At 41.9% G+C, this 18,089-nt stretch overlaps 1 protein-coding gene across 1 annotated transcript in view; it reads left to right on the forward strand.

The window, feature by feature from the left end:
• The window catches only part of dlgap2a (discs, large (Drosophila) homolog-associated protein 2a), a 517,146-nt gene that overhangs the window by 426,224 nt on the left and 72,833 nt on the right, over positions 1-18,089 (forward strand). Inside the window, exons 7-8 of the mRNA XM_059982028.1 lie at positions 4,153-4,300; positions 14,618-14,837. Coding sequence (XP_059838011.1) covers positions 4,153-4,300; positions 14,618-14,837 — 368 coding nt within the window. The remainder of the gene's footprint in view (positions 1-4,152; positions 4,301-14,617; positions 14,838-18,089) is intronic.

An 18,089-nucleotide genomic window follows, 5' to 3' on the forward strand; every position in this document is an offset into this window, starting at 1 on the left:
CTTAAACATTTCACCTTTCAACCTTAACCCACGACCTCTGGTTATACTCTCAGTGGAAAAAGCCCACTTGCATATACCCTACCTATACCCCTCATAATTTATATGCCTCTATCAAATTTCCCCTCAATCTTTTATGGCACGTTATAGGGAATAAACTAACCTATTCAACCTTTCCCTATAACTCAGGTCCTCAAGTCCCAGCAGCATCCTTGTAAATTTTCTCTGTACTCTTTCAATCTTATTTACATCTTTCCTGTGGGTAGGTTACCAAAACTGTATGTAATGCCCCAAATTAGGTCTCATCAATGTTTTAGATAATTTCAACATATCATCCCAACTCTGTACTTAATACATTGACTTGTAAAGGCTAATGTGATTCAAGCTTTCTTTGCAAACCTACCTCCCTGTGACACCACTTTCAAGAAATTATCAATCTGTATTCACTATCCCTCTGCCCTACCGCCCACTGTGTAAGACCCACACTGGTTGGCCCACTGAAAGTGAAACACCTCATGCTTGTCTGCATTAAATTGCATCTGTCATTTTTTTAGCCCACTTTTTCAGCTGGTCCAGATCCCACTGCAAGCTTTAATAGTCTTCCTCACTCTCCACTAGATGCCAGTCTTGGTATCATCCACAAATTTTCTAATCCAGTTTACCTCATTATTACCCAGGTCATTGATATAGATGAAAAACAACAATGGACCCATCACCAGTCCCTGTAACACTCTACCACTGACAAGCCTCCAGTCAGAGACCCAACCATCTACTGCAATATTCTGGCTTCTACAAAGCCCATGGTGAATTCAATTTACTACCTCATCTTCTATGCAATATACCTTGTAGTTGAGCCTTCTTGACCAGCCTCCCATATGGGATCTTGTCAACAGTCTTGCTAAGGTCCATGTAGACAATATCCGCTGTCCTACCTTCATCAATTTTCCTGGTAGCTTCCTGGAAAAACTCTGTAAGATTGGTTAGGCTCAACTTACCATACACAAAGTCATGCTAACTGTCCCTAATCAGTCCCTGTCTATCCAAATAATTATGTTTGATCCCTTAGAAGACCTTCCAATAACTTTCCTACCACTGATGTCAAGCTCACCAGCCTATAACTTCCTAACTTATTCTTACAGCCTTTCTTAAACAATGGAACAACATTCACTATTCTCCAATCCTCAGGCACCTCACCTGTGACGAAGGATGCTTTAAATATTTCTGCTACGATCCCTGCAGTTTCTGCTCTAGCCTCCCACAGGATTCAAGGGAACACCATGCCAGGCCCTGATTTGCCTCAAGACAGCAAACACTGTAATCTGTATAGGGTCCATGACCTCGGTGCTTCATTGTCTCACATCTATGGACTCTGTGTCCTGAGTAAATACAGATAAAGAAATCTATTTAAGATACCCCCCCATCTCTTTTTGCTCCACACATAGATTACCATTCTTATCTTCCAGAGGACCAATTTTGTCCCTTGCAATCTTTTTGCTCTTAACATATTTGTAGAATCCCTTAAGATTCTCCTTCACTTCTTCTGCCAGGGCAACCTCATGCCTTCTTTTAGCCCTCCTGTTTCTTTCTTAAGTCTACTCTTGTATTTCTTGAGCTCCTCAAGTACCTTGTTTGTTTCTACCTGCCCATATCTGCTATGCTTCACAATTATTCCTTAACAATGGCCTCAGTATCACTTGAAAACCAAGGTTTACTAAGTCTGTTATCCTTGTCTTTTATTCTGACAGTCACGTACAAGCTTTGTGCTCACAAAATTTCACTTTTGAAGGCCTTCCACTTACCAAGTACACCTTTGCCAGAAAATAATCTACCCAATCTGTGCTTGCTGGATCCTTTCTGATACCATTGAAGTTGGCTTTTCTTCAATTTAAATTCTCAACTCAAGTACCATTCCTATGCTTATCCATAACTACCTTGAAACTGATGGTATTTTGAACACTGGATGCAAAGTGTTTCCCTCACAAACAGTTTTCACCAGCCCTGTCTCATTCTCTATTAGGAGATCTAGTATTACACTCTCTCTAGTTGAGACTTCAATTTACTAATTAAGCAAACTCTCTTGGACACATAACAAACTTTTTCCTATCCAGCACTTTTACAGTATAGGAGTCCCAGTAAATATGGATTAAGCTAAAATCACTTAATATCACAACCTTGCAACAAACTGTGATATCTCCACAAATTTGCACCTGTTAGTTGATAATGTAATTCCATTATTGTGGTCATACCTTTCTTATCCCTCAGTTCTCCCCGTGAAGCCTCACTAGATGAGCTCTCCAGTTTCTCCTGACTGAGCACTGCTGTGAGGTTTTCCCTGTCCAGTAATGCCACTTTGTCCCCCTGAAATCCCTCCTCTTCTATCACGTCAAAACATTGAAACCCCAGAACACTGAGCTGCCAGGCCTGACCCTCCTGTAACCACATCTCACCAAATGCCATAAATCCTAGGCTCATCCACCTTTGCTACAATACCCCTTGCATACTCCCACCATGATCAACCTTTAGATTCCTGACCTTGTATGTAGGCTTAACATCTTTCTCCTCAACTTCTCTATTACCTGCTTTAGCACTCTGGTTCCCATCCCCTGCAACTCTGGTTTAAATTCACCTTCTCCACCCACCCACCGCCCGCATTAGCAAACTTCCATTTAGAAATGATTTGTGTTTGAAGCAAATTCAGCAGCTTTCATATTTCACCAACAATTTGTGATTTAAATAGTTGGTTTCTATTATAATGGTTGCAATATCACTCTGGAAATCCGACACCACACAGGACATAACAGCCAGTTGATAGCCACCAGCTCAAAGGAAAGGGCTGCAAAATCAAGGGGATCATCACCCCCTGGAAGTTGCCCTGCAAACCACACACAATCCTGACTTGGAAATATATCAGTATTCCTTCACCATAACTGGGTCAAGCTCCTGGAACACGCTCCCTAACTGTCCTGTGGATACCGAGACCTCAAGAATCGCAGCTGTTCACTAAAGCAGCTGTAGGGATGGGTGACAAAATGCAAGCTCAGCCTGCAAAACCCACCCCTCTCAAATTGGAAAAAAAATCTGTTTACAGATGTACTATTATCTTGAGAAGATCTTAAATATGGCCCCACAGTATGACCTGCACATATCTGGCAGGCAAAGCATGCACATCACAACAACCTATCTCCAAGGTAAGCACAGGGTAACTGGAGTTATATGGTGGTGAAGTACTTAGGATTCAATAATTTTTAAAACATTTAGCATGTTTATCTTCAGGGGCCAGGGCACTGAACAAGAGTTGGAACTTCATGTTACAACCGCATGACACTGGTAAGACTGTACTAAGAGTTTTGTGTGTCGTTCTGGCCAGCAACTTATAAGAAGAAGCTTAACAGGTTATGGCTTTTCCCTGACAGTGTAGAGGTTAGAGGTGACCTTATAGTGGTTTATAAGATCATGACGAATGTAGATAAAGTTGCAGTCTTTACCCCAAGGTAGGGGAGTGATAAACTGGGGACATAGACTTAAGGTGAGAGGGAAAAGATTTAAAAGGGACCTGAGTGGCAACATTTTCTCACAGAGGGTGGTGCGTATATGGAATAATCTGGCAGAGGAAGTGGTAGAAGTCGGTACATTACAGCATTTAATACAAATTTGGATAGAGTCGTGGATGGGAAATGTTTATAGAAATTCGGACTAGTTCAGGTAGGCATCTTGGTTGGCATGAACAAGTTGGGCCAAAGGAGCTGCTTCCATGTTCTGTGACTTGATGTCTCTGCAACTTTAAGTTTACACAATAGTTTCCTGGTCATCATAGTAACTGCAATGGAAGAGCTTGGTGAAACACTGTAAACACTTCCATGGATCCCTCAGCAGAGATATGGCAGTGCTCAGCAGGTATCCCTAGAAATATTGATCAGTCTGAGCAAAGCAAGCAGACGCACAACCAGAATTCAGAAATCAGCCCAGTCTAACTGGCCAACACTATGTAATTTCTTCTGGCTGTGTGTTAACAGCACTATTGCATTGCAACCCTACATTCCTACCCTGAGTACGTGCTGTCAGGAGGTAACTGAAACGTTTTGTGAAAGTTGTAAGATGCTACACCACTGTAGACCTTTCTTTGGCCTGTTCTCAGAGCCTTCTTTTCACTTGCAGCCAGAGCTACCTGCAATCTGCAGTTGAGGTAACCATCAACCACAGTTTAGACCCCAGTGCCAACGAGAACTCGCCCAAGTTCCGTTCAAGGAACCAGAGCTACATGAGAGCGGTGAGCACCCTGAGCCAAGCCAGCTGTGTCAGTCAGGTGAGTCCTAATCCTTCCAGAGAAAGACCATAAGAGATAGGAGCATAGGACATTTGGCCCATTGAATCTGCTCTGCAGGCCACCTCTGCTCTCCCTCTCCCAGTACTTTTCAATAGCAGAAGCCATGTGCCATCCTGATCAGCCTCAGTGAAGTTCAGTCAAAAATAATCTGTTCTAGTTCAACTTTGTTATCGTCATATGTACCATGAAAGTTCACTTTCATGGTACATATGACTTTCATCGTCATAAATACCATGAAAGTTCACTTTCCATAACAACAGCATAATACGTAACAAGACATCGACATAGTTAACATGATCTTAAATTAACACGTGCAAAATAAATAACAAAATAAACATAACAACACTAATGCAAGATTGGGAGAGAGAAAATACAATACAAGGAATGTTAGGATTTTTCAGAATAGTTCAAGAATTTGATGATGGTGGGGAAGGAGCTGTTGTTGAACCTGGAGGTGTTGGTCTTCATACACCCGTACCTCCTGCCTGATTACAGTATCAACAGGAGATCATAAAGCCATAAGACATATAACCATATAACAGTTACAGCATGGAAACAGGCCATCTCGGCCCTTCTAGTCTGTGCCGAACGCTTACTGTCACCTAATCCCACTGGCCCGCACTCGGCCCATAACCCTCCGTTCCTTTCCTATCCATATACCTATCCAATTTTACTTTAAATGACAATACTGAACCTGCCTCTACCACTTCTACTGGAAGCTCGTTCCACACAGCTACCACTCTCTGTGTAAAGAAATTCTCCCTCGTGTTACCCTTAATCTTTTGCCCCCTAACTCTCAACTCCTGTCCTCTTGTTTGAATCTCAATGGAAAAAGCCAATCCACATCAACTCTATCTATCCCCCTCATAATTTTAAATACCTCATAGAAACATAATTAGGTCATTTGGCTCAATGGGTCTGCTCTGCCATTCCATCATGGCTGATATATGATTGCTCTCAAGCCCAATCTCCTGCCTTCTCCTCGTAACCTTTGATGCTCTTACCAATCAAGAACTTGCACTTTAAATACAGTATACCAAATGACTTAGCTTCCACAGTCATCTGTGACATTGAATTCCACAGATTCACCAAGAGGGCATTGCCCAGATTGTGGTGACATTTAGCAATGAGCTGCCAAGGGACACTGAAATATTTTTGTTCTTACATTTTAACGCTGAAATCTACAGCCACATGTTCTGCAGTAACAAATTATGTTTTAAGCCATTTTACAATCACTGCACAGTCCTGACAGACTTGGTAAGACTTTCAGGAAGAGATGAAAGTTATTGTTTATCCATGAGTAGTTTTAAATGCAAAACAGTTTATCCAGCACTTGTAAAGACATTAAACTTATTACCCAATCACCCTGCGCAAAGGTACCTGTGTACGACTGGTTATGAACATGGGTTTTAGCTGAGGAAGGTGAACCCAGACTGATTGACTTCATTGGACTAAAGTCAAATTTTGATTTTACAAAGGTAACTTGTTTCCATTGAACAAATAAATGTTAAGCCTTGTGTGGTTTTTGCATTTTGTTGCCTTAGTCATGAAATTGTTGAGAATTCCTGATAAATTTATAAAATTATAAGAGGCATAGATAGCGTAGGCAGTCAGAGACTTTTCTCCAAGGTAGAAATGTCAAACATCAAACACAAGCTTTTAAGGTGAGAGAGTGGAAGTTTAAAGGAGATGTGCAAGACAAGCTGTGGTGGGAGCCTGAAATGAGCTGCCAGATGAAAAGATTGATGTAGATGTGATAGAGACATTGAAAAGGCTTTTGGACAAATGCATAAATATTCAGGCAGAAGAGATTAAGTTTAATTTGGCTTCGTTTTCAGTACAGGTATTTTGGGCTGAAGTGTCTGTTCTTGTGGTGTTCCATGTTCAAAGCAAATACTCTTGTGTTGTTGCAGCAATGAGGACATGGTATCCATTCTGAACAAATGAAACTGCATAAACAGCAGCATTAATTACCTGTCAGGGCACTTGCAAAACTGGAATTCTTTCAGGCCACTTCATTAAACCACGTCTTGAATGTATGAGGATGAAGAAATCCATATGAGAAGCAAGAAAAATTAGCTTTGCGAGGACTTCAGAATCAGGTTTAATATCACTGGCATATGTCGTGAAATTTGTTGTTTTGTGGAAGTAGAAATACATTGCAATACATTATCAAAAATAATTAAAAATTACAATAAGAATACATATAATTAATGAGGTAGTGTGTGTATATATATACACACACACATCATATACACTATATATATACATAGAGAGAGAGAGAGAGAGAGATGATTCCCTCCATTAGTCCAAGGTTGACCACAGACATCCCAGCTGTCTACATGATATGCAAGCCAGGGAGTATGATATGGAGAGCAAATTGACGTCCATGTAGCAGGCTCCCCTGTCCATGCAGCTGATGGCCCAAAGGAACAGCAGAGACTGGTACAGTTCGGCACTAGCATTGTTGCAGCAGTTACCAGTCAGCATTGAACTCAACGTAGGACTGTCTTAGGCACTGTAACTCCAGATTTTTCCTTGGGGGTTTACTCCAGAAGCCTACCCCATGAGTTGGTTTGAGAGGCCTTCTAGATGAGCTGTCAACCACAACTGACAAACCCTGTCGGTCCAAAGCAACTGGTTTTAAGGTGCCAGTAACCCACCTTATCCCCTTCTCCTGTCAGTAGAAACATTTCTACCGGACTTAATATCTAAGCCTGTCTGAAGTCCGGGAGCTGGACTTGGTTGTCAGAGGCTATATGAGATGCATGCCATTGGGAGCATTTAATAGTTAGTGGGAGAGCAAGTAGTGCAAAAAGAGAGCAAGGAGAGAAAAAGTAGTGAGGTAGTGTTTCAGAAACCTGATGGCAAAGGGGAAGGAGTGTGCGCTTTTGAAGCTTCGCCTGTTGCAGGAGTCCTTGACATTGGAGGCTGGGTTTACAACTTTCTCCAATCCTGTGCAGTGGCCTATCCATACCAGATAATGATGCATCTAGTTAGGTGCATATTTCCAAGAGTCATACAGATATGCTAGAGTCTTCATTGGCATACTAAATCTGAAATGCCAGAAGACAGAACTAAATGCAGACTGCTTTGAGCTGTGCCAAGCCACGCAATTGTGAGTGTAGGGAGAGTAGAGCAGTGGGCTAAGCACGTATCCCTGAGCTGTGCCAGTGTTAATTGTCAGCAAGGAGGAAATGTTATTTCTGATCCACACTGACTGTGATCTCCTAATGAGGACGTCAAGGATCCAGTTGTAGAGGGAGGTACCAAGTCCAGGTTTTGGACCTTGTTGATTAGTACTGAGGTTCGCTTAAAACTTCCAAGAGTCTCAAGTGTGCAGCATTGGGCGTGGCTCTCTCATACGTGCATGAAATGCAAAGTGCTCTTCAGAGGAATCAACCTCAATCTATGGACCTTCAATGCCCCAGTACAGAGGAAGCTTCAGTATTATCAGTACCAGTGTAGAAGCTTTGGAGAGGGTGCAAAGGTTTACCAGATCTGCCTTGATTAGAGAATATATCTTATAAAAATAGTTAGAGCAAGCTAGGGCTTTTCTCTTTGGAGCACAAGAGGATGAGAGGTGACTTGATAGAGATGTACAATACGTTAAGTGGCATAGATGGAGTGGATAATCAGACTTCATCACAAGGTGGCAATGGATAATTCAAGAGGACAGCATTTTAAAGTGAGTGAAGGAAAGATGTTTTTTACACAGAGTGATAGGTGCATGGAACATATTGCCAGGGATAGTGGTGGAGGCAGATACATTAGACACGTTTAAAAAAACTCTTAGATAGGCATGTGGATGACAGCAAGATAGAGGGCTAGGTAGGATGGAAGGTTTAGATTGATCTTAGAGTAAGTTAAAAGTTCAGCACAACATCTTGGGGCTGAATGGCCTACACTGTGCTGTAATTTTCTTTGTTCTATGTTTTGTTCTACACATTCAGCAAGACGCCATATTCAAGATTGTTTAATGCCATTTCCAGTGCACAAGTGAAAAGGAGAATGAAATTACTCTTACTCCTGATCTAATATAGCCCAAAAAATCACAGTAAGATAAACACAATAATAAAAAAGTGCAATAAATACAGTATAAATATGTAAGATAGCTTACATACATAGATTTAATATATAACCATAAAGTGATACAAGACACAGAAGAGTCTGTACATAAGGTGACTGACAGGAAATGATAAAGCAGTGGTGGCTGGGGGTGTGGAGGGGCGGGTTAGTATAGGTGCACAAGAGAAGGGGTTATGGTACGGCTGCGAAGTGTTAGCATTGTTATGCAGACTCATCATCACAAAGAAAATAGAGGGGCAAATTTAGTCGGAGGTTGCTGACTGGAAGGATAGAACAAGTGCAGCCTTTAGTCCTCCATTACTTACCAACTACATGAACAAATTCAAGGAGGAGCAGGATGTAAGTTATCCAAGATTGCTGATGGCACAAAAATACTGTAGGTGGGCTGGCATGTTGCAATGAGAAGATCTGGATTCTGCAACAGGATATAGATAGGATGGGTGAGTGGGAGAAAGCTTGGCAAATGGAGTTTAAAGTAGAAAAGTGAGAGATTAGTTCATTTGAAGGAATCAGAAGACTATTATCTAATAAAGAGAGAGAGGGGGAGAAAGAGACTGCAACAGTGTGGAGTGCATAGGATGCATTGATTCTGTTGCATGGTCTACAAAAAATAGCATACAAGTGCAGCAATTAGTTAGGGAGGCACCTGGCATATTGGTTGTTATTGTAAAGGAATGGAGTTTAGAAATTATATGGGGTGCTGGTGAGGTTATACCAATAGCACTGTTTACAGTCACATCCCTGAGCTCAGAAAGAGTATATTATCAGAAGAAGTTCAACACTTCTTCAATGAAAGGGTTATAATACCATAAATAAATCATTAATTGGAATAAAGTTCTAGTTGATGATCTCACTGAAGCATATAAGATCCTTTGCGGGCTTGACAAGGTAGATGTTGATATGATTCCACCAGTTGGAGAGTCTTGGTCAGCGCATACTTGTTCAAGTTAATTAGTCAAGTATTTAAAATCAGTGTGCAAGGGGATTTCTTCTTGCAGAGAGGGGAAAAATTTTGGAATTCTCTACCCATAAAGCTTGTGGAAGTTTGGTCAATGAAGGTGTGTACACTTTGGCATTTTTAGTCACTGAGGGCAAAGAAAAGGAGGCACAGAAAAGACATTGAGAGCTGGGTCAAATGTGGCATGATTGCACAGAAAGGTGGAATAAGTTTGATGGGCCTTGTGGCCTTTTCCTGCTCCCATTTTCTTATGTTTTTGATCAGAGAGGAAATCTACAATAAATCATACAAAGAGTAAATGATAATTAGAGACCCTTTGATGATCAGTATATACAGTGAGACAAAGTAAAGATACAAAAGACATTATCAAGGCTTTTGACAAGGTCACACTTAGGAGACTGGTCCAGAAGATTATGTCACTTGACATTTGGATTCAATGCTGGCTTCACAGGAGAAGCCAGAGAGTGGTAGTAGATGGTTGCCTTTCTGAATGGAGGTCTGTGACTAGTGGGTTGCCACAGGGACTAGTGTTGGGCCTGTTGTTGTTTATCATCTATATTCGCGACTTTAAACACCCTTCATGCATTTGAATTATATTTATTAACTTATTGATGGTGGTATTTTTGTTTACGAACTGTATGTAATACATATTTTGTAGGTGCAGGTCTGGAGGAACATCGTTTCGTTTAGTTGTATACATGCCACTAAACTTGCTCTTCAATTTGATTTTGATGATAATGTAGTAAGCTGAATCAGCGAACTTGTGGGTGACACCATGACTGGGGGCATAGTGGACAGTATGAAGGCAATCAAAGCTGGACCATCTAGGAAAATGGGCTGAAAATTGGCAGATGGAATTTAACGCAGACATGTGCAAGATTTTGCACTTTGGGGGGACAAGGTAGCATAGGACTTACATTGTGTATGGTGGGGCACTGAGATGCGGGAACAAAAGGACCAGCGAATACATATCCATAATTTCTCGAAAGTGGTATCACAGGCAGACAGGATCATTAAGAGAGTTGTTGGCACATTGGCTTTAATAAATAAATGCATTGAGTACAGGAGTTGGGATGTTATGCTGAAATTGTGTAAGACATTATTGAGGCCAAATTAAGTGCATTGGTCAGCTATCTTACAGGAAAGATATCATTAAGCTTGAAAGAATACAGAGAAAATTTTGCAGGACGTCACTAGGAATTGAGGACCTGAGTTATCAGGAGAAGTTGAATAGGGTAGGACTTTATTCCCTGGAACACAGGAGAATAAGCAGAGATCTGGACATTACACCCACAAAATGCTGGAGGATTTACAGGCCAGGCAGCATCTATGGAAAAAAGTACAGTTGATGTTTCAGGGGGAGACCCTTTGGCAAGACTGGAGAAAAAGTGCTGAGGAGTAGATTTAAAAGGTGTGTGTGTGTTGGGGGGGGGAGGAGAGAGAGAGAGAGAGAGAGAGAGAGAGACAAGGTGATAGGTGAAATCTAAAGGGGAAGGGATGAAGTAACGAGCTTGGAAGTTAATAGTTAAAAGAGACAGAAGGCCAGGGAAGAAAGAAATTGAGAAGGACCACCAGAGGGAGGTGATAGGCAAGGAGTTAAGGTGACAGACAGAAAAGTGGATGGGAAATGGTGAAGGAGAGGGGGTGGCAGGCATTACTGAAAGTTTGAGAAATCGCTATTCATGCCTTCAGGTGGGAGGCTACCCAGATGGAAGATAAAGTGTTGTTCCTCCAACCTTAGTGTGGCCCATCATGACAGTGGAGGAGGCCATGGATAGACATATCAAAATGGGAATGAGAATTGGAATTAAAATGGGTGACCACTGGGAGATCCCGCTTTTTCTGGCGGAAGGAGCATAGGTGCTCAGTGAAGTGGACTTCCAATCCATGTTGGGTCACATTGATATACAGGAGGCCACACTGGGAGCACCAGTCACAGTATATGACCAAAACAGACTCACAGGTGAAGAGTCACCTCACCTGGAAGGACTGTCTGGGGCTCTGAATGGTGGTGAGGGAGGAGGTGTAAGGGCAGGTGTAGCACTTGTTCCACTTGCAAGGGTAAGTGCCAGGAGGGAGATTGGTGAGGAGGGACAAATGGACAAGGGATCACATAGGAAGTGATCCCTGCAGAAAGCAGAAAATGGATGGAAGGGAAAGATGTGCTTAGTGGTGGGATCCCGTTGGAGATGGTGGAAGTTCAGAGAATTATGTGCTGGATACAGAGGCTGGTGGGGTGGTAGATGAGGACAAGAGGTACCTTATTTGTGGTAGGGTGGCGGGAGGATAGGTTAAGAGCAGACATGCGTGATTGTGGAGGAAGAGATGTAGTTGAGGGCTGTGTTGATGGTGGAGGAAGGGAAGCCCCTTTCTTTGAAAAAGGAAGACTTCTCCTTCATTCTGAAATGAAAATCCTCATCCTGAGAGCAGATATGGCAGAGATGGAGGAATTGAAAGAAATGGATGGTGTTTTTACAAGTAACAGGCTGGGAAGAGGTATAGTCCAGGTAGCTGTGAGAGTCCGTGGGTTTACAATAAGTAAATAAGCTGTCTCCAGAGATAGAGACAAAGAGATCGAGAAAGGTGGTGGGGTGATGGGGGGTGGGGAGTGGAGGTGTCAGAAATGGACCAGGTAACTTTGTGCCTGAGTGGAAGTGGGAGGCAAAGTGGATGAAATCAATGTGTTCAGCATTGGCACCTCTTGTATATTAGTAAGACCCAATGTAGATTGGGAGACCTCTTCACCAAGCCAGAAAAAGCAGGATCTCCCAGTGGCCATGCATTTTAAATCGACTTCCCACTCCCATTCCAATATATCTGTCCATGGCCTCCTCCACTATTGTGATGAGGCCACACTTGGATTGAAGGAACAACAGCTTATATTCTCTCTGAATAACCTCCAACCTGATGGCGTGAACATATTCTCGAACTTCTGGTAATGTTCCCAACCCTCCCCCTTCATCAGTTTCTATCCCTTTTTCTCTCTTTCACCATATCTCCTTGCCTGCCCATTGCCTCTCTTTGCTGCTCCTCCCCCTTTTTCTTTCTTCCATTGTCTTCTGTCTCTTTCACCAATCAACTTCCTGGCTCTTTACGTTATCTTCCCTCTCCAAGTTTCACCCATCACTTGGTGGTTCTCTCTCCCCTCCCCCCCTCCACTTTTGAAATCTATTCCTCAGCTTTTTGTCTCCGATCCTGCCAAAGGATCTCAGCCCAAAACGTCGATTGGACTTTACTCCATAGATGCTGCCTGGCCTGTTGAGTTCCTCCAGCATTGTGCTTGGATTTCCAGCATCTGCAGATTTTCTCTTGTTGGAGATCTGAAGGTATACATAATTATGAGGGATATAGATAGGGTGAACTGATACAGGCTTTCTCTCCTCAAGTAATGTGAGAATGGAACTAGAGGTCGTAAGTTTAAGGTGAAAGATTTAATGTTAATCTGAGGGAGAACTTATTCATTCAGAGGGTGTTGAGAGTGCAGAAGGAACTGCCAGCAGAAGTGGTGGATGCAGGTTTAGTTGTAACACTTAAGAAAAGTTTGGATAACTCCATGAATGGGAGGGGTTTGGAGAGATATGCTCCAAGTGCAGGTCAGTTGGGATGGACTAATTGGGCCAAAAGGCCTATTTCAGTGCTCTGTGATTCGAAGACACTCAGGTGATGTCCCACGTTGGATAGTTGTCACAAATTGGAATTTCCATGTAAACATTTGGATATGCAGGAATTTTTCCTTATTGGCATGTATACAGGGAAGTACTGGGGATTCTGAACAGAACTGACAGCAGACTCGCACAAAATCTGGCCCCTAACGATGGATGGTACACAACATAATAAAACTCCACCCAATTCCAGGCTCAGCACAGTTGTGGTGTAATCCCTTAAATCAAGCAAATTCTGACTTAAACCCAATAAAACCGATTTGGTTCAGTTATGTCAAACCACTTGTTAACATATGGGAAAACCAAATGTACATTCAGTTATAGAAAAGCAAGAACTTATTAATTGCATGCAACTTTGTATTGGTGGGGATGGAACTGGAAAAGGTTAATTGTTGACCAGTAAGTCTCAGGTCAGTGGTAGGAAGCTTTTGAAGCTTATTCCTAGATTGGATTTGTAGAATTGGAAAACTGGGACCCAATTAGGATCAGTCAGCATGGCTCTTATAGGACAGGTAGTGTCATCCTAGCTTGATTGATTGTTTTGACGAGACGACGAGGGTGCTGATGAATGTGGTGCTGTGGATATTGTCTACATGGATATTAAAAGACATTTCACAAGGTCCCTTGTGGTAGTCGGATCCAATAGATCAAAATGTATGGGATCCAGGAAGTCTTGGTCACTTGGATTCAAAATTGGCTTACACGTAGAGGCATGGAATGGTGTTCTGCAAATATCAGTGCCCTCAGATATTCATGGTTATATAAATGATCAAAATTCAAATAAATTTACTATCAAAGTATGTATATATCACCATATAATACCTTGAGATTCATTTTCTTGCAGTTATTTACAGGAAAATAAAGAAATACAATTGAAGTTATGAAAAACTATACATAATAAAGACGGGCAAAAAGGTACACATGATAAATAAAAAAGGTAAATAAGTAACTCCGAGTACATGAGTTATAAAATCCTTGAAAGTGAGATTATAGGTTGTGGATTCAAGTCAGCATTGAGGTGTGTGGACTAATACACACTGGTTCAGGACCCTGAAGTTTGTAGTGTGATAACTGTGGGTTGATAATTTTGCAGATAAAACAAAGGTTGGTGGAGTAGTGGACAGTGGAGAGGATTCTCAAAGGATACAGCAGGATAGAGATTGGTTACAGATATATTTTCTCATTCTGTACTGATGCTGCCTGAACATGAGCATTTCCTGCATTCTCTACTTTGTTGCTGGACCTCAAAGGTGTTCCCTATCATTAAGGATGTTTTGCAGATTTCCTTTATTCACATTCTGCATAAGTGTAAAATGTTGGCTTTCTGTGAAGTGTATTAGCTTCATATCAAATATAATTGGAATTCTGGTGTGAACAAACAGGACAGAAACACTTGGCATGTTCAAAGCCACCAATTAAAATGCATTTTTTTACAAATAGTCATGTTTTATTTGATCTGTGACTCTTTATTTTAATTGGACAATACTCATCGGCATGTTGCTGTTTCTGTAGACACAAAGTGCACAGGAAAAGAGAAGCTTTTACTCTCATCTGTAAAGTTTCTGTCTCTCTGAATTGTACCTGCAGGTGAGTGAGGCCGAGGTCAACGGACAGTTTGAGTCAGTTTGCGAGTCTGTTTTCGGAGAGATTGAATCCCAGGCTGTGGATGCTTTGGACCTTCCTGGCTGCTTCCGCACACGCAGTCACAGTTACCTGCGTGCCATTCAAGCTGGCTACTCACAGGATGATGACTGTATCCCATCACTGTCATCAGCCATGATGGCTTCCTCCATCAGATCCACCACAGGTGACTCAGCTGACTTTTCACTTTTGTTGTTCTTGATTCCTTGCTTTATAATAGACATAAGAAGGTGCCAAAAGCAGGGCCACACCTCAGTCAAGAGCCAGATATTACGGTTCCTTGCTATCGTGAGAATTTAAAAGGACTGGATGAGGATGTTTTGCCTTCTTGATGTGCCCGCTATGATGAAGTTGCTTTATGTGTGTTTGTCAGGATCTCAGAGGGATGATTCACAGAAGAGATAGATTGATCTTACCGTAGGTTAGAAGGCTCTGCATTTAAGGGATGGCTTTATCTACATCCTGAAGATCAATGACCTCACAAACCCTTGGACAACTGGTCTGAATGTCAAACCCCTCTGTAGTCATGTGACAGCTGAGTCCACCAACCATGCTTTTACTCAATTCACTGATAACCCATACTTCCAGAATTCCCTTTATACCTTCCCATCTCCATAATCCAAACAACACACACAAAATGCTGGTGGAACGCAGCAGGCCAGGCAGAATCTATAGGAAGAAGCACTGTCGACGTTTCAGAATGAGACCATTCGTCAGGACTAACTGAAAGGAAAGTAATCCATAATCCGAAACCATCTCGAGGATTGCTTTTACTAATTCCTCCCCAATTCTGCCACTTAGATAATTAGATCATTGTCTGGGATGTTTACATACTGTAAGTATGCAAGGCCATTCCAATTAGTTATTGTGTGAAGCCTCAGTACTCGTAGTTACCATTGATTTATATCTAACGAGAAGGCTACCTGTAATATTGGTGGACAGAATATTTCAAGGGTTTGACATACATTAGGATCAAAGACTTCCAATCCTTTATTCCTCTGAGATGCCACCAAACACATGAAAGCACATTCATCACAATGGGCACATCCTGAAGCAAAATATACTTCTCTGGTCTCTTTAAATTGACCTGTGACAATGTGAGACTTTAATTTGTGTTCTCAACAGCTTACAGAAGCTTCTAAAAGCAATTTGCTATGGTGACAATCTGACTCATGCACCAAGATAATTAAATGTACAATTGTGTTTACAAGTTCACAATTCAGACTTGAAGCCTTTGGTTCAGCACGTGTAGCGTAATAAGTTGCGATTAATTAGTTTGGACGATCTCGCAGGCAGCAGATGAGAAACTGAAGCCTCCTCCACCACCTACTTTTCCCCACTGCTCCCCCTTCTGCTGGCCGAAATCTAATCTTCCCCTCTTAATGCATCGGCATCAGAGTACTGCAAATTAAATCAGACATAAGTGTTGTAATTTGTTGTTTTTGTGGCAGCAATACATATTTTATAAACTATAATAAAAAGAGAGCAGCAATTTACGAGGTAGTCTTCATAGTCTGTTTGAGAATCTGATGATGGAGGAAGGAAGCTGCTCCTAAAACACTGAGTGTGTGTCTTCGGGTTCCTCTACCTCCCTTCTGATGCCCACTTTTTGAGGCATCACCTTTTCAAGATGACTTCAGTGGAAGGCAGACTACCACCCATGATGGAGCTGGCTGAGTTTCTAACTTTCTGCGGTTCTTTATCCAATGCTGTGCAGTGGCCCCTCCATACCAGACAGTGATGCAACCTGTTAGAACGCTCTCCGCAGAATACCTGTAGAAATTTGTTAGTCTTTGTTAACATACCAACTCTGAAATACTGGAAATCAGAGCAATTCAGAGTGTACCTGATAGAGACTGAGGAACGAAATTAATGGGGTAGTCTTTGCTGTGCAGACTCGTAGACTTAATTGCATGTGGGGAAAATAAAATTAACATGATGTCTGATAGCAGCTCCGACTCACTGAATTCTTGTTAACTTTTGCCGGTTAGCTCTGTGCACAGCCCCTCGAGGCATCTGAGTTGTTACATCAGATACAAATATGTTAATTGCTCAATTGAAGCCTCGTTAGCATATATTTTCTAGCTTAATTTGTGGTCCGTAGATTTCCCAGGTGAGAACACAGCTGAGTCAATCTCAAACACATACTACAACATATGGTATATTCACTGCTGACTCCTCCTTTGGGCAAAAAGGTTTGCTCTGTTCCTGTAATGAGAGGTTATGCTTTGTTGATTTCTTCAAGACTTTTGAGGTGTCACCTACACAATGGAGATTTGCCGTCTGAACGTGATCAGACAGATCCCGTATTTGGTTGAACATCTAACTGCACAGTTCTCCATTACAGAAGGGATGTGAAAGCTTTGGAGAGGGTACAGAAGAGGATCAGCAAGGTGCTTCCTGAGCTATAAGGAGCAGTTGGGCAAACTTGTGTTGTTTTTTCTGGAGCATCAGACACTGAGGGAAAACCAGAAAGAGGGTTTGTAAGATTATGGGAGGCACAGAGACAGTTAATACATAAATACAGTCAGTATCTTTTTTCCCAGGGTAGAAATATCAAATTCAGGAGGTCAAATACAGGAGTTGGAAGTATAAAAAAAAACATGGAACAAGTTTTTTTTACACAAATGTAATTTGGCACTGTGGGCTGTTGGGCATGTTCATGTGTTCCATCCACTGAGGACCACGACTGACCCAGAGAAGGAAGAACAACAGAGGGATGCCGCTCTCCCTGAAGACCGTGGCACTCTGTGATTACAGACTGAGCAGGAACTTCCCCAACATGGCTGACTCATTCACAGAAGATCGTAGCAGATGCCAGCAGCCTTCTGGTAGCTGACCCCTGCCAAACTCACCACCCAATCTTTCAGATCCTTCCTGGGCTCCACAGGAGGCAGTTGCTGAACTTTGAACTCAATGGTCAGCCAGTGAACAAAACCTGGGTTTCTGGCCCTGGCACTTCTCCTGCAATGATTCTTGGCTGCCTACTGTATGGTTCATACAATAAACAACTGGATACATATTCCAATCAGTTAGCTTGTGTGTTGCTGCCCAAGCTTTACATGTCCTGTTTCCCTGTCATATTGCCCTGTAGATTTGACAGTCTCCAATCTGAATCATCTCTGCAGTTATGTGTTCAAAGTGATTACTCAGTTTCTGTACTTCCCAGGGTGTGCCACTGGGAACACTCCAGAAATTACCCCTTTTGAGGAACTTCCTTTTTAAATTCATTTCTTATCTCACAGTCCCTTGCCTGTAGGAGCAGTTCCCTCTGTCTGATCTGTGAAAAACCACACATGACCACATAAAGCTTCACATTTCAGTAAGCTGCTCAGTAAATCTTTAGAGATCTTTGACTCGATAACTCTGCAGATATAAAGGTTTGATTAAAATTGCAACATTGATCTTTGAGTATAAA

This window comes from Hypanus sabinus, chromosome 10 (assembly GCF_030144855.1).
Source record: "Hypanus sabinus isolate sHypSab1 chromosome 10, sHypSab1.hap1, whole genome shotgun sequence".
NCBI classification, from domain to species: domain Eukaryota; kingdom Metazoa; phylum Chordata; class Chondrichthyes; order Myliobatiformes; family Dasyatidae; genus Hypanus; species Hypanus sabinus.